This window comes from Loxodonta africana, chromosome 21, assembly GCF_030014295.1.
Source record: "Loxodonta africana isolate mLoxAfr1 chromosome 21, mLoxAfr1.hap2, whole genome shotgun sequence".
In the NCBI taxonomy this organism is placed as follows: Eukaryota; Metazoa; Chordata; class Mammalia; order Proboscidea; family Elephantidae; genus Loxodonta; species Loxodonta africana.
Window position 1 is genome coordinate 29,652,343 of NC_087362.1, and position 20,564 is coordinate 29,672,906.

A 20,564-nucleotide genomic window follows, 5' to 3' on the forward strand; every position below is an offset into this window, starting at 1 on the left:
TACAAGGCATAAACAGAATATAAAATATTACCATAAATGACGAAGAGAAACCAGATAACTGGGAGCTCCTAAAAATCAAACACCTATGCTCATCTAAAGACTTCACCAAAATAGTAAAAAGACCACCTACAGATTGGGAAAGAATTTTCAGTTATGACATCTCTGACCAGCGCCTGATCTCTAAAATCTGTATGGTTCTGTTAAAACTCAACCACAAAAAGACAAACAACCCAATCAAGAAGTGGGCAAAGGATATGAACACACACTTCACTAAAAAAGATATTCAGGCAGCTAACAGATACATGAGAAAATGCTCTCGATCATTAGCCATTAGAGAAATGCAAATTAAAACTACGATGAGACTCCCTCTCACTCCAATGAGGCTGGCATTAATCCAAAAAACAGAAAATAATAAATGTTGGAGAGGCTGCAGAGAGATTGGAACTCTTATACACTGCTGGTGGGAATGTAAAATGGTACAGCCACTTTGGAAATCTATCCGGCGTTTTCTTAAAAAGTTAGAAATAGAACTACCATACAACCCAGAAATCCCACTTCTGGGAACATACCCTAGAGAAATAAGAGCCTTCACACAAACAGATATATGCGCACGCATGTTTATTGCAGCTCTCTTTACAATAGCAAAAAGCTGGAAGCAACCAAGGTGTCCATCAATGGATGAATGTGTAAATAAATTGTGGTATATTCACACAATGGAATACTACGCATCGATAAAGAACACTGACGAACCTGTGAAACATTTCATAACATGGAGGAACCTGGAAGACATTATGCTGAGTGAAATTAGTCAGAGGCAAAAGGACAAATATTGTATAAGACCACTATTATAAGATCTTGAGAAACAGTATAAACTGAGAAGAACACATACTTTTGTGGTTACGGGCGGGGGAGGGAGGGAGGGTGGGAGAGAGTTTTTTATTGATTAATTAGTAGATAAGAACTGCTTTAGGTGAAGGGAAGGATAATACTCAATACATGGAAGGTCAGCTCAACTGGACTGGACCAAAAGCAAAGAAGTTTCTGGGATAAACTGAATGCTTCAAAGGTCAGCGGAGTAAGGGCGGGGGTTTGGGGACCATGGTTTAAGCGGACTTCTAAGCCAATTGGCAAAATAATTCTATTATGAAAACATTCTGCATCCCACTTTGAAATGTGGCGTCTCGGGTCTTAAACGCTAACAAGCAGCCATCTAAGATGCATCAATTGATCTCAACCCAACTGGATCAAAGGAGAATGAAGAACACCAAGGTCACACAACAACTATGAGCCCAAGAGACAGAAAGGGCCACATGATCCAGAGACCTACATCATCCTGAAACCAGAAGAACTAGATGGTGCCCGGCCACAACCGATGACTGCCCTGACAGGGAGCACAACAGAGAACCCCTGAGGGAGCAGGAGATCAGTGGGATGCAGACCCCAAATTCTCATAAAAAGACCAGACTTAATGGTCTGACTGAGACTAGAGGAATCCCGGCGGTCATGGTCCCCAAACCTTCTGTTGGCACAGGACAGGAACCATTCCCGAAGACAACTCATCAGACATGAAAGGGACTGGACAGTGGGTAGGAGAGAGATGCTGATGAAGAGTGAGCTATTTATATCAGGTGGACACTTGAGACTGTGTTGGCATCTCCAGTCTGGAGGGGGGATGGGAGGATAGAGAGAGTTGGAAGCTGGCAAAATTGTCACGAAAGGAGAGACCAGAAGGGCTGACTCATTACGGGGAGAGCAAGTGGGAGTACGGAGTAAGGTGTATATAAACTTATATGTGACAGTCTGACTTGATTTGTAAACATTCACTTGAAGCTCAATAAAAGTTAAAAAAAAAAAAAAAGTTAGAAATAGAACCACCATACAACCCAGAAATCCCACTCCTTGGAATATACCCTAGAGAAATAAGAGCCTTCACACAAACAGATACATGCACACCCATGTTTACTGCAGCTCTCTTTACAATAGCAAAAAGCTGGAAGCAACCAAGGTGTTCATCAACGGATGAATGGTTAAATAAATTGTGGTATATTCACACAATGGAATACTACGCATCGATAAAGAACACTGACGAATCTGTGAAACATTTCATAACATGGAGGAACCTGGAAGGCATTATGCTGAGTGAAATTAGTCAGAGGCAAAAGGACAAATATTGTATAAGACCACTATTATAAGATCTTGAGAAATAGTATAAACTGAGAAAAACACATACTTTTGTGGTTGCAAGTGGGGGAGGGAAGGAGGGTGGGAGAGGGTTATTTACTGATTAGTTAGTAGATAAGAACTACTTTAGGTGAAGGGAAGGACAATACTCAATACATGGAAGGTCGGCTCAAATGGACTGGATCAAAAGCGAAGAAATTTCCAGGATAAACTGAATGCTTCAAAGGTCAGCGAAGCAAGGGCGGGGGTTTGGGGACTATGGCTTAAGGGGACTTCTAAGTCAACTGGCAACATGATACTCTTATGAAAACATTCTGCATCCCACTTTGAAATGTGGCATCTGGGGTCTTAAATGCTAACAAGCGGCCATCTAAGATGCATCAATTGGTCTCAACCTACCTGGATCAAAGGAGAATGAAGAACACCAAGGTCACACAACAACTATGAGCCCAAGAGACAGAAAGGGCCACATGATCCAGAGACTTACATCATCCTGAGACCAGAAGAACTAGATGGTGCCTGGCCATAACCGATGACTGCTCTGACAGGGAGCACAACAGAGAACCCCTGAGGGAGCAGATCAGTGGGATGCAGACCCCAAATTCTCATAAAAAGACCAGACTTAATGGTCTGACTGAGACTAGAGGAATCCCAGCGGTCATGGTCCCCAAACCTTCTGTTGGCACAGGACAGGAACCATTCCCGAAGACAACTCATCAGACATGGAAAGGACTGGACAACGGGTTGGAGAGAGATGCTGATGAAGAGTGAGCTACTTGTATCAGGTGGACACTTGAGACTGTGTTGGCATCTCCTGTCTGGAGGGGAGATAGGAGGGTAGAGAGGGTTAGAAACTGGCAAAATTGTCACGAAAGGAGAGACTGGAAGGGCTGACTCATTGGGGGAGAGTAAGTGGGAGTATGGAGTAAGGTATATATAAGCTTATATGTGACAGACTGACTTGATTTGTAAACGTTCACTTGAAGCTCAATAAAAATCATTAAAAAAAAAAAAAGAATAATATACCTGGAAAACTGTCTCTCAAATACAATTGTGAAATTAGGATACTTCCAGATAAACATAAATGAAGGGAATTCATAAAAACCAAATCAAACTTATAAGAAATATTAAAGGGAGTCCTTTGGTTAGAGAACCAACAACATCAGACAGCAACCGGAGTCTAGGATGCAGGACAGCATCAGGCAGATACCAACCTAGGTAAAGAACTCTAAATAATAAACGAAGCTAAAAGACAAAACAAAGAAACAGAGATGTCAATCTGTAAATGACAACAACGTCAAAGCAACAAAAGGGGGAATAAACAGTATAGGTATAGAACTTTCAAATGGAGAGGAAATCAAAATGGTATCAAGTACTAAAAGACTGGTTCGAACTTCGGAAGATAAGGGTAAATTTTAAGGTAACCACAAAGAAAGTTAAACCTACTCATCAGAATAAAAAAAAAGAAAAGCATAAAGTCTCAGTAAACACAAAATCTATAATAATGAAAGAGAAGAAAATCCAAAACAAAAGGAACTCAGCACAGGAAAATAATAGGAACAAAGAAGTCAGCACCACAAAAAAAAAAAAAAAAAAAAAAAGCACTACAAAATATCAGCAATAAACTCATACCCACTGATAATCATACTGAATGTAAACAGCTTAAATGCACCTGTAAAGAGACAGAGAGTGGCAGAATAGATAAAAAAAAGCATGACCCATACACCTGAGACACAAAAGCATAAATGTATTAAAAAACAAAGGATAGAAAAAATATATCAAGAAAATGGTAATCAAAAAAGAGCAGGACTGGCAATACTAATCTCAGATAAAATAGACTTTAAGGCAAAATCAACCACATGAAACAAGAAAGAACACTATATAATGATTAAAGGGACAATCCACCAAGAAGACATAACCTTAATAAATATCTACACACCCAACAACAGGGCTCCAAAATACATAAAACAAACTCTAAAGCACTGAAAAGAGAAAAAGACAGCTTCACAATAATAGGAGACTTCAACATAAAAAAGCGCAGAACTCTAGAAAAAAACTCTTCAAAGATATAGAAGATCTAAAGGTTAAAACCAACCAATTTGATCTCACACACATATATAGAACACTTCAACAACAGCAGCTAAGTATACATTCTTTTGCAAACCACATGGAACATTCTCCAGATCACATTTTAGACTACAAAGCAACCCTCAATAAAATCCAAAACATCAAAATAATACAAAGCATTCTCTCTGATCACAATGACATAAAAGTAGAAATCAGTAAAAGGAAGAGCAGGAGAAAAAAATCAAATACATGGAAACTGAATAATACTTGGTTTAAAAACAACTGGATAACTGAAGTAATCAAAGAGGGAATCAAAACATTCCTAGAATTAAATGAGGATGAAAACACATCATATCAGTGCTCAGAGGTCGATGTATATCAATAAACACACACATCCAAAAAGAAGAACAGGCTAACATTAAAATGTTAACCCCACAACGCAAAACAGAAAGAGAACAGCAAAAGAAGCCCTTGGGTACCAGAAGAAAGGGAATAATAAAGATTAGAGCAGAAATAAACGAAATAGAGAACAGAAAAACAACACAAAGAATCAACAAGACCAAAAGTTGGTTCTTTGAAAAGATCAACAAAAGTGACAAACCATTGGCCATAATGACAAGAAAAAACAGGAGAGGAAGGAAATAACCCAAGTAAGAAATGAGATGGATGTTACAACAGACCCAAATGAAATTAAAAGGATCATAATAGAATACTATGAAAAATTGTTGTACTCCATATAATTTGAGAACCTAGAAGAAATGAACTAATTTCTAGAAACACACTACCTATCTAAACTAACACAAGCTGAGATAGAAAATCTGAACAGACAGATAACAAGAGAAGAAATTGAAGAGGTAATTTAAAAAATTCCCAATAACAACAAAAAGCCCTGGCCTGGATGGCTTCAATGGAGAATTCAACCAAACATTCAGAGAAGAGCTCACACCAGCACTATTCAAACTATTTCAGAGGATAGAAAAGGAAGGAATACTCCCGAATTCATTCCATGAAGCCAGCAGACCCTGATACCAAAGACAGGCAAAGTAACCACAAAAAAGAAAATTACATACGAATATCTCTGATGAACAGATGAAAAATCCTCAACAAAATCTGGCCAACAGAATTCAGCAGCATTTAAAAAAAATAATATACCACGGCCAAGTGGGGTTCATACCAGGTATGCAATGAGAGTTCAATATTAGAAAATCTATCAACATAATCCATCACATAAATAGAACAAAAGAAACGAATTACACAATCATTTCAATCAACACAGAAAATGCATTTGATAAAGTCCAACACCCATTCCTGATAAAAACTCTCAATAAAATAGGAATAGAAGGGAACATAATAAAGGGCATCTATACAACATTAGTAAAGGGCATCTATACGAAACCAACAGCCAACATCATTCTCAATGGAGAGAAGGTGAAAGCATTCCCCCTGAAAACAGGAACAAGGCAAGGATGCCCATTCTCATCACTCCGATTTAACACTTTGCCACAAGTCCTAGCTAGAGCAATAAGGCAAGAAAAAGAAATAAAGGGCATCCAAATTAGAAAAGAGGAAGTAAAACTATCCCTATTCGCAGATGATATGATACTATACATACAGAACCCCTTAAATTTCACAAGAAAACTACTGGAACTAATAGATTCAGCAGAGTAGCAGGATATAAGATCAACATAAGAAAATCAGTTGGGTTCCTACATAAAAACAAAGAGAACTTTGAAAAGGAAAGCAGGAAAATACCATTTATAATAGCCCCTGAAAAGACAGAATACTTAGGAATAAATCCAACCAGAGGTAATAACGGACCTATACAAAGAAAACTAAAATACACTATTGAAAGAAACCAAAAGAGACCTGCGTAAATGGAAAAACATACCACGCTCATGGATAGTAAGAATTAACACTGTGAAAATGTCAATCCTACCCAAAGTGATCTACAGATATGATACAATCCCAATCCAAATAACAGCATTCTTTAGTGAGATGGAAAAACTAATCACCAACTTTATATGGAAAGGAAGGAGGCCCAGGATAAGTGAAGCATTACTGATGAAAAAGAACAAAGTAAGAGGCCTCACACTACCTGATCTCAGAACCTACTATACAGCCATGGTAGTCAAAACCCCGCATGTCTGTCAGTGTGTCATACTGTGGGGGGCTTGAGTGTTTCTGTGATGCTGGAAGCTATGCCACCAGCATCAGGTAACAGCAGGGTCACCCGTGGAGGACAGGTTTCAGCTGAGCTTCCAGACTAAGACAGACTAGGAAGAAGGACCTGGCAGTCTACTTCTGAAAAACATTAGCCAGTGAAAACCTTATGAATAGCAGCAGAACATTGTCTGATATAGTGCTGGAAGATGAGCCCCCCAGGTTGGAAGGCACTCAAAAGATGAATGGGGAAGAGCTGCCTCCTCAAAGTAGAGTCAACCTTAGTGACATGAATGGAGTAAAGCTTTCGGGGCCTTTATTTGCTGATGTGGCACGACTCAAAATGAGAAGAAACAGCTGCAAACATCCATTAATAATCGGAACCTGGAATGTCCGAAGTATGAATCTAGGAAAATTAGTAATCGTCAAAAATAAAATGGAACTAATAAACATCGATATCCTAGGCATTAGTGAACTGAAATGGACTGGTATTAGCCCATTTGAATCAGACAATCATAGTCTACTATGCTGGGAATGACAACTTGAAGAGGAATGGTGTTGCATTCATCATTAAAAAGAACGTTTCAAGATCTATCCTGAAGTACAATGCTGTCGGTGATAGGATGATATCCACATGCCTACAAGGAAGACCAGTTAATACGACTATTATTCAAATATACGCACCAACCACGAGGGCCAAAGATGAAGAAATAGAAGACTTTTACCAGCTGCTGCAGTCTGAAATTGATCGAACGTGCAATCTAGATGCATTGATAATTACTGGTGATTTTAATGCAAAAGTTGGAAACAAAGAAGAAGGATCAGTAGTTGGAAAATATGGCCTTAGTGATAGAAACAATGCTGGAGATCGAATGATAGAATTTTGCAAGACCAACGACTTCTTCATTGCAAATACCTTCTTTCACCAACATAAACAGCAACTATACACATGGACCTTGCCAGATGGAACAAACAGAAATCAAATTGACTACATCTGTTGAAAGAGACGATGGAAAAGCTCAATATCATCAGTCAGAACAAGGCTAGGGGCCGACTGTGGAACAGACCATCAATTGCTCATATGCTAGTTCAAGCTGAAACTGAAGAAAATGAGAGCAAGTCCACGAGAGCCAAAATACGACCTTGAGTATATCCCACCTGAATTTAGAGACCATCTGAAGAACAGATTTGACGCATTGGATACTGGCGACCGAAGACTTGACAAGTTGTGGAATGACATCAAGGACATCATCCATAAGAAAGCAAGAGGTCCGTGAAAAGACAGGAAAGAAAAGACCAAGATGGATGTCGGAGAAGACTCTGAAACTTGCTCTCGAACATCGAGCAGCTAAAGGAAAAGGAAAAACTGACGAAGTAAAAGAACTGAACAGAAGATTTCAAAGGGCCTCTTGAGGAAACAAAGTAAAGCATTATAATGACATGTGCAAAGAGCTGGAGATGGAAAACCAAAAGGGAAGAACATGCTCAGTGTTTCTCAAGCTGAAAGAAGTGAAGAAAAAATTCAAGCCTCGAGTTGCAATAGTGAAACATTCTATGGGGAAAATATTAATGATGCAGGAAGCATCAAAAGAAAATGGAAGGAATACACAGAGTCATTATACCAAAAAGAACTAGTTGATGTTCAAGCATTTCAAGAGGTGGCATATGATCAGGAACCGATGGTACTGAAGGAAGAAGTCCAAGCTGCTCTGAAGAAACTGGCGAAAAACAAGGCTCCAGGAATTGATGGAATATCAACTGATGTGTTTCAGCAAACAGATGCAGTGCTGGAGGTGCTCACTCATCTATGCCAAGAGATATGGAAGACAGCTTCCTGGCCAACTGACTGGAAGAGATCCATATTTATGCCTATTCCCAAGAAAGGTGATCCAACAGAATGTGGAAATTACAGAACAATATCATTAATATCACACGCAAGCAAAATTTTGCTGAAGATCATTCAAAAACAGCTGCAGCAGTATATCGACAGGGAACTGCCAGAAATTCAGGCCGGTTTCAGAAGAGAACGTGGAACCAGGGATATCATTGCTGGTGTCAGATGGATCCTGGCTGAAAGCAGAGAATGCCAGAAGGATGTTTACCTGTGCTTTATTGACTACGCAAAGGCATTCGACCGTGTGGATCATAACAAATTATGGATAACATTGCGAAGAATGGGAATTCCAGAACACTTAATTGTGCTCATGAGGAACCTTTACATAGATCAAGAGACAGTTGTTCGGACAGAACAAAGGGATACTGATTGCTTTAAAGTCAGGAAAGGTGTGCGCCAGGGTTGTATTCTTTCACCATACCTATTTGATCTGTATGCTCAGCAAGTAATACGAGAAGCTGAACTATATGAAGAAGAACGGGGCATCAGGATTGGAGGGAGACTCATTAACAACCTGCGTTATGCAGATGACACAACCTTGCTTGCTGAAAGTGAAGAGGACTTGAAGCACTTACTAATGAAGGTCAAAGACCACAGCCTTCTGTATGGATTGCACCTCAACATAAAGAAAACAAAAATCCTCACAACTGGACCAATGAGCAACATCATGGTAAACAGAGAAAAGACTGCAGTTGTCAAGGATTTCATTTTACTTGGATCCACAATCAACAGCCATGGAAGCAGCAGTCAAGAAATCAAATGATGCATTGCATTGGGTAAATGTGCTGCAAGGGACCTCTTTAAAGTATTGAAGAGCAAAGATGTCACCTTGAAGACTAAGGGGCGCCTGACCCAAGCCATGGTATTTTCAATCGCATCATACTCATGTGAAAGCTGGACAATGAATAAGGAAGACCAAAGAAGAATTGATGCCTTTGAATTGTGGTGTTGGCGAAGAATATTGAATATACCACGGACTGCCAGAAGAATGAATAAATCTGTCTTACAAGAAGTACAACCAGAATGCTCCTTAGAGGAAAGGATGGCAAGACTACATCTTACAGACTTTGGAAATGTTGTCAGAAGCGATCAGTCTCTGAAGGACATCATGCTTGGTAAAGTACAGGGTCAGCGGAAAAGAGAAGGACCCTCAACGAGGTGGACTGACACAGTGGTTGCAACAATGGCTTCAAGCATAACAATGATTGTAAGGATGGCGCAGGACCAGGCAGTGTTTCATTCTGTTGTGCATAGGGTTGCTATGAGTCGGAGCCTACTCGACAGCACCTAACAACAACAGTCAAAAGAGCCTGGTACTGGTATAACGACAGACACATAGACCAACGGAAAAGAATTGGGACCTCATATGTAAATCCATCCACCTATGGTCAGCTGATCTTTGATAAAGGACCAAAGTCTATTAAATGTGGAAAAGATGGTCTTTTTTTTTTTTTTTTTAACATAAACTCATTTAATCTTCATACAAATTCCATGAAGTATTTCCTATGTCATGGATTGAATTATGCCCCCCAAAAAATGTGTGTATCAAGTTGGTTAGGCCATGGTTCCCAGTATTCTGGAGTTGTCCTCTATTTTGTGATTGTAATTTTATGTTAAAGAGGATTAGGGTGGGATTGTAACACCCTTACCAGGTCACATCCCTGATCCAATGTAAAGGGAGTTTCCCTGGGGTGGGGCCTGTACCGCCTTTTATCTCTCAAGAGATAAAAGGGGAGCTATCACAGAGTAGGAACCTTATGCCACCAAGAAAGCAGTGCTGGCAGCAGAGCATGTCCTTTGGACATGAGGTTCCTGTGCTAAGAAGCTCCCAGACCATGGGAAGACTGATGACGAGGACCTTCCTCCAGAGCGGACAGAGAAAGAAAGGCTTCCACTGGAGCCGGCACATGAATGTGGACTTTTGGCCTACTTTACTGTGAGAGAATAAATTTCTCTTTGTTAAAGCCATCCACTTGTGCAATTTCTGTTATAGCAGCACTAGATGCCTAAGACGCTCTACTATTATCCCATTGTAACAAGGAGTACATTGGGGTACAGACAGGCTAAATAGCTTGCTCAAGGTTCTACCTGTAAGAAAGCTGAGCTGTGTGCAAACCCAGGCAGCCTAGTGTCTGTCAGTCTGTGATTTTACAACTGCACTATATTGCCTCTTGAGGAAGCTGGGATGTGTCTTAGTTATGTAGTACTGCTATAACAGAAATACCACAAGTGGATGGCTTTAAAAACAAATTAATTCTCTCAGAGTGTAGGCAGCTCTAAGTCTGAATTCAGGATGCGAGCTCTAGAGAAGACTTTCACTCCCTGCTGGCTCTGGGGGCCCAGCGTTCCCTGGAGATCTCTATGTGGGAAAAGATGGTCTTTTTAACAAACGGTGCTGGGAACACTGGATATTCATCTGTAAAAAATGAAACAGGACTGATACTTCATACCATACACAAAAACTAACTCAAAATGGATCAAAGGCATAAATATAAAACCTAAAACAATAAAGGTCATGGAAGAAAAAATAGGGACAATACCAGGGGCTCTAATACGTGGCACAAAGAGAATAGAAACCATAACAAACAACGCACAAACACCAGAAGATAAACTAGGTAACTGGGAGCTCCTAAAAATTAAACATTATGCTCATCAAAAGACTTCGCCAAAAAAGCAAAAGGAGAACCTACAGACTAGGAAAAGAATCTTGGCTATGACATATCTGAAAAGGGTCTAATCTATAAAATCTATAGAACAACAAAAAGACAAATAACCCAACTAAAAAATGGGCAAAGGATACAAACACACTTTTTTTTTCATCTCACCGTTTTTTACTATTATAAATAACCCTGCAACAAACATCCTTAGCTACATCTTTGTGCGTATTCTAAATTATTTATTTATTTTTTTTACAAATGCATACTTTACCAAAGAAGATACCGAGGTGGCTAACAGACACATGAGGAAATGCTTGCAATCATTAGCCATTAAAGAAATGCAAATCAAAACTACAGTGAGATACCATCTCACCCTAACATTACTGGCACTAATCAAAAAAACAGAAAATAACAAATGTTGGGGAGGTTGCAGGGAGACTGGAACTCTTATGCACTGCTGGTGGGAATGTAAAATGGTCCAACTACTATGGAGAATGATATGGTGTCTCCTTAAAAAGCCAGGAATAGAAACACCGTATGATCCAGCAATCCCACTCCTAGGAATATATCCTAGAGAAATGAGAGCCATCGCATGCATAGACACACGCGCAGCCATGCTCACTGCAGCACTGTTCACAATAGCAAAAAGATGGAAACAACCTAACTGTCCACCAATAGATGAATGGATAAACAAACGATGGTACGTACACATAATGGAATACTACGCAACAATAAAGAACAATGATAAATCCAAGAAACAGCTCACAACATCGATTAATGTGGAGGGCATTATGTTGACTGAAATAAGTCATTCACAAACAACAAATATTATATGAGACCACTGTTATAAAAACCCAAGAAAAGGTTTACACACAGAAAAAAACAATCTTTGATGGTTACAAGGGAGGAGAAGGGTAGGGAGGGGAAATCGCTAACTAGATAGTAGGACAAGTGTTAAGTCTGGTGAAGGGAAAGACAAACACAATATAGGGGAAGTCAGCACAACTTGACAAATAAGTCATAAAAGCTTTCTAAACACATCAAAACACCTTGAGTGACTAAGTTACTGAGGTTGAGGGCTGGCGACCATGTTCTCAGGGCAACATCTAGGTCAACTGTCATAAAACAGTTGATAATGAAAATGTCGTATCCTACTTTGATGAGCAGCGTCTGTGGTTTTAAAGCTTGCGAGATAAGTCTATCGGTCCCATCGCGTTCAGAGCAAAGGAAAATATTAGCCGAGAGGACTGATGGACCAGATGAACCACAACCTCCACCAGCCCGAGCCCAGAAGAACTAAATGGTGCCCAGCTAGCACCACCGACAGGTATCACAATAGAGAGTTTCGGACAGAGCAGAAGAAAAATGTAGAACAAAATTCAAATTCACAAAAAAAGACCAGACTGGTCTGACAGAGGCTGAAGGAACTCACAAGGCTATGGCCCCCTGACACCCTGCTAACTCTGAGCTGAAGACACTCCTGGAGTCCACCTTTCAGCCAAAGAGTAAAGCCCATAAAACAAACAGTAACACACACAAGGAACATGGTTCTTAGTTCAATCAAGTGTTAGAGACCAAATGGGCAACAACTGCCCAAAAACAAAGACAAGAAGGTAAGAAGACACAGGAAAACTGGATGAATGAACACGGAGAACCAAGGATGGAAAGGGAAAGGGGGAGAGGGCTAACACATTGCAGGGATTGCAACCAATGTCACAAAACAATTTGTGTATAAATTTTTGAATGAGAAACGAACTTGCACTGTAAACTTTCACCTGAAACAATAAAATTAAAAAAAGAAAAAAGCAGAAATTAATGAATTTGAAAACAGAAGGAAAGTGTAATGAACAAATTAATCCAAGAGCTGGTTTTTCAAAAATACTAGCAAATATAATCCATTAAAGTAATAATTCAACAGGGCTAAAATCAATCTTTAATAGAAATAGACGACTATTTTTTCACACGATAAAATATACACATTACAGAACAGCAATCAGCACCACGACTCTACAGAAAAATTCCCATTCAAGTGAGGACTAAGGGTCTCAATGAGTTCCACTATTATTAAATATGTTTCTGGAAGAAATAACCATTGCAATTAGACAAGAGGCAAGACACAAATTTCAGGATAAATATCTGGAAAGCAATGAAGAAAAATTGTCATTTGCAGATTATATATCCAGAAATCACAAGTGAATCAAATATACACAAGTCAGTAGGCTAACCCTGAGAGTATGGCCCCCAAGCACCCTTTTAGCTCAGTAATGAGGTCACTCCTGAGGTTCACCCTTCAGCCAGAGATTAGAGAGACCCATAAAACAAAACGAGACTAATGGGGCACACCAACGCAGGGACAAGGATGAGAAAACAGGAGAGTACAGGAAAGCTGGTAATAGGAAACCCAAGGTCGAGAAGGGGGAGTGTTGACATGTTGTGGTGTTGTTAACCAATGTCATAGACCAATGTGTAATAACTGTTTAATGAGAAGCTAGTTTGTTCTGTAAACCATCTAAAGTACAATAAAAAAAAGTCAACAGGCTAAATGCAAAATAAAACAAAACAGCCAGTTAGACCCATATAATTCATGTAAAGAGCCCATTCACAAAGCAAAAGATAGAAAACCATTTGCGAAAACGGGAATAGTCCGTAAGATCTGTCGCGTTGTACTTCTCACAAATGCCACTGCGAAAATGAAAAAGCTGTGAAGTCAAAACGAGACCTACCTTGTTCTTGGATGGGATGAAAAAAAAACAACAGTGTAAAGGTGTCTACAACTTCGATGCCCTTCCAAAGTAACGATGAAGTTCGTCTTGCAGAACAACCCTGTGATCATCTTCAAAACTCTGAAAACGAAGTCAGAAGAACCTTTACCACCGACAGTCACCCCCGTCCTGCAACCGCTCTTTCCTGGTCTGCGCCGCGGGGTGCAGCGCGCCGGCCGGCCGCTGGGGGGCAGTGACGGGCTGACGCAGGTTTTCCTGGTCGTCGCGGGTTGTGCCGGAGCGTCGGGGCTTGTCGGGCGGGGGCCGTCGTGGGTTGTCCCGCGGCGTCGCAGGTTGTCGGAGGCCGTCCCGAGTTTTCCGGGGCGCCCCGGGTTGTCCCGGAGCGTGTTCCCCGCCCGCCGCCCGCGCTCCCGGTTCGCTGAGGCCCCGCCCACACTCGAGGGCAGGCTGCGGCCTCTCCGCGGGCCCCGATGCCCATGGCAGCGGGGCGAGGACCACAAGAGCCGGCTTCAGGCCTTCGAAAGGCGGCCGGCCCCTTGGAGCACCGCGGACAACACCTGAAGGCCCCGCACCTGCCGCTGCTGGCCTTTCCGGCCCACCCCTGGCCCTCGCCGGCCCCGCCCACTCGCTGTGGTCCCGCCCACCCGCTGTGGCCTCTCCCCGCTGGCTGTGGCCCCGCCCCGCCGGCTGTGGCTCCGCCCACCCACGGTGCCTCCGCCCACTCGCTTTGGCCCCTCCCCGCTCGCTGTGGCTCCGCCCCACTCGCTATGGCCCCGCCCCTCCTCGAGGCATCACGGCCCCTCTGCGCCTGGCCCCAGGCACTACGCCTTCACCTCCGCGCCTTCTCTGGTATGCCCCCCAAAGCCATTCTTCGATTAAAAAAAAAAATACCTTCCCTTTATTGTCCCGCCCTTTCCGTGGCCTCGGCCCCGGCTCAGGTACGGCTGCTCAAGTCTCCCCTTGTTGCGTGGCTCCTCCATCCGGGACCTTCCGGCAGCACGAGCGCGGAGAGGGCACGGGATGGGGCAGGAGGCCCTGGTGCTGAGCGCGGCGGGCGGCTTCGGGCGGGCCCGGCGCCCGCTGGCCGCCGTCTCGTGGGGCTGGCGCTGAGCTCAGAGCCGCTGCTTACAGCGCGACCAGCGCAGCACTGCCGGCCGGACCCCGCGCTGCTGCCTCCAGCGCTGCGCTCCTAGGACCGGCCTGCGCTGCTCCGGACGAGTGTGCTGCGCGTCGGGCCCGCGCGCCCCTGGAGCCCCTGCCTGCTGCTGAGCTACCCGGAGCCCGGCGCCCTGAACCCAGGAGGGGCCCTCGCGCCCAACGGCACGCGGCCCAGCACGCGCGGCTGGGAGCACGCGCTGCCCATCGCAGGTCTGCTGCGCAGCCCAGTCACCCAGGTGCGCTTGCCGCCGCTGAGAGGAGCGGGGGTGGGAGGGCAATGGCGAGGACATAGGTCGGGCTCGGGGCGGGCGCCTCCTGCCGCCCTCACTCCTCTCTCTGCCTTTGCTCTAGTGGGGCTCTAACTTTTGGGGAGTCGCCCGTTCTAGGCGTCTTGGACCCTCTCGTTAACTTTAACATGTGCCCAAGTGTCCGGGGAAGGAGAAGGCTTTCCAGCCCTGTGAACCACAGTCCCGGACTCCCAGTTGGAACTCAGAGAGGCTCAAGAGTTTTGAGGCAGCGGCCTGGGTGACAGGCCTATGGCAGAGCCAAAATAAAGGGCTACTGCAGGGTAGGCCCGTTCTGGGAGCAGGTGGGCGCAGGTCAGGCAGCAGGGCCTGGAATTCGCTTGCACACCACAAACATCGTGAGCAGTGCCTGTGGCTTTGGGCTGCAAGTGTGGGTGTCTGGACTCCATTCCCAAGACATGAGACACTGAACCAAGGGAACTAGAGGTCAGTTCAAGGTAGACAAAGGTAGACCCTGCATCTTTCTTTGGGGGCTGGATGGGAGGCAGTGGAGCCATGGGGGGTAGTTCAGTTGTTCTGGAGAGAATTTTTGAGGGAGGGGGCAGCTGTGGCCCTCAGGCCCCTTTCCTTTCTTGCTTACCTGGTGGCTAAGACCTGCCCATCCTGCCTGATCACTTTGACAGCCCCCACCTCCACCCCAGGAGGATTGGTCCTTAGTGTGGAAACGGGAACAGGTTGCCACATATTGTGCAGGTGCCTGCCAGGAGCCCTGAAACCTGCCGGGTGTCTCCCCTGGCCCTGTCCCTCTTTGCCACCTTAACCCCATCTCCTGCCTGGTATATTGACTGACGGATGCCCCACCAGCTTTCAGAAATGATCTCAATTTAAAACAAAAACTCTGGCATGGTATGTCCAAATACAGTACATTACTTTGGTGAGAAGAGACAGAAACTCAAAAAAGGGGAGGTGGAAGGATTAAAAAGGTCAAGGGCCCTTGCCTGGGAAAAGCACTTGAGCACACCCTCAAGTCCATTCAGGGAGTTCCTCTTGAAACCGACAGAGCCAGGGCGGAGGAACTAAGGAAGTGTTGGGCAGGCAGGCAGGTGGTTGGAGGCCAGGGCTCATTTCTAATAACCTGTCTTGGCGCTGAATCCCCTGGGAGGTGGGGGCATGTGTGTCCTGTGTATAAAACCAGTGTGTCCCTGGGTTCCCTTACTCAGTAGGTGGGAGTTAAACAAGGTTGTAGACAAGGATCAGCCATGGGGTGGGGGGAGATGGCTAGAGGGAGGCTGAGATGAGACCCCTACCTAGAGACCCTACCCACACACCCCTGACTGCTCCTGGGACTGCATATGCATCTCCTGGGGACCCCAGGTCATGACCACCTGGGGACCTTAGACCACCAGAGTCAGGAGACCTCACTGAGTAACCTTGACCAAGTCTCTCCCCTGCCCCCTGACTGAGTTTCCCTTTGTCTCCAGGGAGGGGTTGGAGCAGGACACCTGGGACCCCTTCCAGCCTGACATTCTAGGCCTCCTTGCATCTTTCCATCCCCAGCACAGGGGGAGGGAAGAGTCCCAGTCCTCAGAAGGGCCTGGCTGGCTAGCAGGTGACAGGTGGCCTGTGTTCCCTTCAGTGGGACCTTGTGGGCGAGAATGGCTGGAAGGTGCCTCTAGAGCAGACAGGCCACCTGCAGGGCTGGCTGCTGGGCTCTATCCTCCTGGGCATGGGCTGTGACCAGTAAGCCACTGTCCCTCCCCTCAGGGTGGTAGCTGTTGGGGTCCAGCTCAACCCTGCACCAGAGGAAAGGCAGACCTCTGGGCTGCCCTGACCACATCCACCTGTGTCCCCACTGCCCCAGGTTTGGCCACCGGGCTGTGTTTGTAGGCTCACCGGTGCTGGCCACAGTCCTGGGTGCCAGCAAGGCCCTGGCCACCAGCTTCCCTGTCCTCCTAGCCCTGCGGCTGCTGCATGAAGGAGCCCTGGTGGGGGCCTTCCTGGCACTCTGTGTAGCCCGTAAGTATGGGAAGGGGCTCAGGGGGAAGGCCCTTCCCAAGGAGAAGGCCAGGCATGGGCATAGTGCCCTGTGGGCCTAACGCTTGCTGACCCAGGTTGCTAGTTGGCCCTTGGCCTGGCATGCGACTCCTGGAGGGAGGGGACAGCCTTCTAGAACCTCAGTCCTGTACAGAGCCCTCCCCAGGGGCTTGGTCTCAGCCATCGGTCTGCCCCAGGGCTGGAGCTATGTGACCCCCCACACCGCCTGGTATTCTCCGTGGGCGCTGGCCTCTTCTCAGTGGTAGGCACCCTGCTGCTGCCCAGCCTAGCTGTGCTAGCTCAGGACTGGCGCCTTCTGCAGGGGCTGAGCATCCTGGTGACCGGCATCTTGCTGCTCCTTTAGGGGTAAGTGTAGTAGGAGCCAGACCAGCGGCCAGTGCAGGAGCCAAGTGTCCATCCCTCTGCTCCTCCGTTCCACACTGGGTGTGTGGCCATGGGACAGGGTCACAGAAAGCCTCTGCTGAGGTCCCACACCTCTGGGCCCAGGAGGGGGCACTAGCCTCGGCCACCCCTATGGGAAGAAGTCAAGAGAAGGAGGAGGGAGCAGCTTGGGGACCATGGCCACTCCCTCCTCCCACTGCAGGTTCCCAGCCCTGTTCCGGAGTCTCCCTGCTGGCTGCTGGCTGCAGGGCAGCCTGCCCAAGCCAGGAAGATCCTTTGGCACTTTGCGGAGGTCAGTGGCGTGGCCCCTGAGGATAGCTCCCCAGAAGAGGACTCCCTGGCTACAGGTAAGGAACCTGCCAGAGGGAGGGAAGCCTGGTGCCTGAGGCTGTAGGAGAGGACTTGGCACCCCCAGGACAGGGCCCACCCTAATACCTGCCCCCTCCCTGTGTCCCACGGCACAGAGCTGGACCTGCTGTCTGCGGGGAGCTACCAGCCCCAGTACTACTCGGTCCTCGAGCTCCTGCACAACCAGGTCACCTGGAGAAACTGCCTCATCCTGGGCTTCAGTTCATGAGGAGGGGTCAGGGCAAGGGGTCGTGGAGATGTGGTCCCCAAAGCCGCTGGTGTCTGGCTGGGCCCATAGCTTCATCCTCCCCACCGGGCTGATAAGTGGGGGCATCTGTGCCAGCTTCCTCCATGGCCTGGTCCCCCAGGAGCCATCCTTCTACTTGTCCTACTTCCTGGCTGCTGGCATGGATGCGGCAGCTGTTGTTATCTTGCTCCTGACTGTAGATCGCTGGGGTTGCCACCCTGTCCTGTTGCTGGGCACCCTGGCCACCAGCCTGGCATCCCTCCTGCTCCTCTCTGGGGCCCAGTGTGAGTTCTGGGCTAGGCAGGAAGTGTGGGGTCCTCATGTTGGTGCACAGGCTGCCCTTGCTGGGTGGAGCTGAATGCCAGGATACACAGGGGCAGCTGCCCCCACCTGGGACACTAGGCAGGGACACCAGGTGGCAGGGGAGGCTGCACAGAGCAGACAGTGCAGGGTGATAGTGTCGGACAGGCAGCTGTTGTTCTTTCTGCCCCGTCCACCTCCTGCACATGGGCTCAGGAAAACTGAGCCCTAAACATGGGGGCCAAGAGGATCTTATTTGGGGGCCTAAATGCAGGGGCCCTATGTGGCACCTGTCTGCAGCACAAGGCACAGCAGGAACCTTGGCAGCAGGTGTGAGTGGTCAGGGCTCAGGTCGAGTGGTCATGACAAGTGAGCACTGCCGTGTCCCATTGCTGGGACTGGATTACAGGGTGTAGGGGGAGGGTCCTGTAGGACATGCCAGGCCAGCCCTGATCAATGGGTCTCCTGAGACACAGGTGGGGGCTAGGGAGCCTTGAGGGGTCCACAAGCTGTTGGAAATGGGGCCAGGAGGTTCAGTAATGTGTGGTGAGTCAACAGGAAGGGACAGACCTGAGGGTTAGGCTGGAGCACACCCAGCCCAGTGCACAAGGAAGCATAGCCCCGTGTTCAGAAACACTCAGTATTTTGGGATGGTGACACCAGAGCATTAGCCAAGTGTGGGCCCTCCCAGGTGCAGGGCCCTATGGGGGCCCAAGTCACACACTGTGAGGCCAGCACTGGGTGATACCAGCCCCAGGTGGACACTGCTGAGGTACAGCCTAAAGCTTGGAATCAGAAAAACTTCCTTAGAACCCAAGCCACAGTGGAGTCCCAGGCCGGGTCCCTCAAAGGGAGGAGATAGGCCTGGGAAGGCCATCGCAGGCAGTGTGGGAGCCCTCTGCTTCTCTCCAGACCTGCCCTGCTGGACCACGCTGTTGCTCTCTGTCCTGGGACTCCTGGCCTCCCAGGCTGTGTCCACTCTCAGCAACCTTTTTGCCACAGAGGTCTTCCCCACTGTCATCAGGTAAGCTCCAGGCCCACCCTGGCTACATGGCAGCCCGGCCCCTGACCACCCCTCCACACTACACCAGGACTCCTGTTGGCCTGCCTCCCAGTATCCCACCCTCTGCCTGAGAGTCTGCCATTCAAGTCCCAGTGCTGAGTTAAGCATTGCCCTCCTCCTGGGGCACAGGGACAGTGGTCAGAGTTGGAGCTGGACGAAGTAGCCTAGGAACTTGGAGGGGATGGGGGTCTGGATGGCAGAAATGCGAAAGCTGGAGGGAGGGTAGAATTTTGGGGATTATTTTCAACTTTTCTAACTTAATGAAAATTGTTCCAGGGTAGGGAAGAGCAGCTGTCTCCAAAAAGTAATTCTGCTGATTTTTTTCTGGAGCCGCCCAGCCTTTGGCTCTGCTAAGGGCTGGGCCCTCCCCAAGCCCTGGAACCCTCCTTGGAGCAGTCACCCACAGACGCTGGGAGTCACATGTGTCCATCTGTCCAGTGCGGGTATCAGCCTGTTGTGCACCCTCCCACCTAACTCTCTCCCACATGGTGGCTGGCCTGGGCCTGGTGCTGGGTGCTGGGTTCCTGGGCCAGGCAGCCGCACCTCTAGCCGATACGCACGCCCGGCACAGCTTCTTCCTCCAGCTCGTCGTCTTTGCCACCTTTTCGGTCCTTGCCCTGCTCTGCGTCCTGCTGCTGCCTGAGAGCCATGGCGGTAGGCTGCCCCAGACGCTGCAGGATGCAGAGGGCTTCCTCTGCAGCCCACTCTTCCAGGACTGCCACCCCTGCTGCCAGGACCACCTGCCTCTGCCACAGCCCTCCAGCCTGCACTAGGCTGACCGTGCCCCCCAGATGCCCTATTCCTGCCTGGTGGTCCCTTCGAGCCAGGAGGAGGGGGACAGCTGCCGGGGCCCTGGGCACAGCTGAGTGTCTGGATGCTGGTCTGGGAGGGTGAGCAGCTGGACAGATAGGTCCCACCTCTGAGCCCCATGTGTCTGTGCTGGAGGAACCAGAGGGACAGTGTGAAGGTATCCCTGCCAGGCCCCTCATTTTTGGGGACCCTACTTATTTTTTTACCCTGTGGGCCCTTAGTCTCCTCCCTGAGCCATACCCATCAGGTGTGCAGAATAAAGGTGACCTTGCAAC

General features: G+C 47.1%; 1 protein-coding gene across 1 annotated transcript; it reads left to right on the forward strand.

Moving 5' to 3' along the window:
- The first annotated feature begins 14,449 nt into the window (after positions 1 to 14,449).
- On the forward strand, positions 14,450 to 20,357 carry SLC22A31 (solute carrier family 22 member 31). The gene is given in 10 exon segments (XM_064273492.1): positions 14,450 to 14,776; positions 14,876 to 15,076; positions 16,695 to 16,825; positions 16,947 to 17,101; positions 17,317 to 17,489; positions 17,724 to 17,868; positions 17,986 to 18,094; positions 18,186 to 18,400; positions 19,329 to 19,440; positions 19,967 to 20,357. Coding segments are annotated over 10 exon segments (1,854 nt in total). The 3' UTR covers positions 20,253 to 20,357.
- The last annotated feature ends 207 nt before the right edge of the window (positions 20,358 to 20,564 follow it).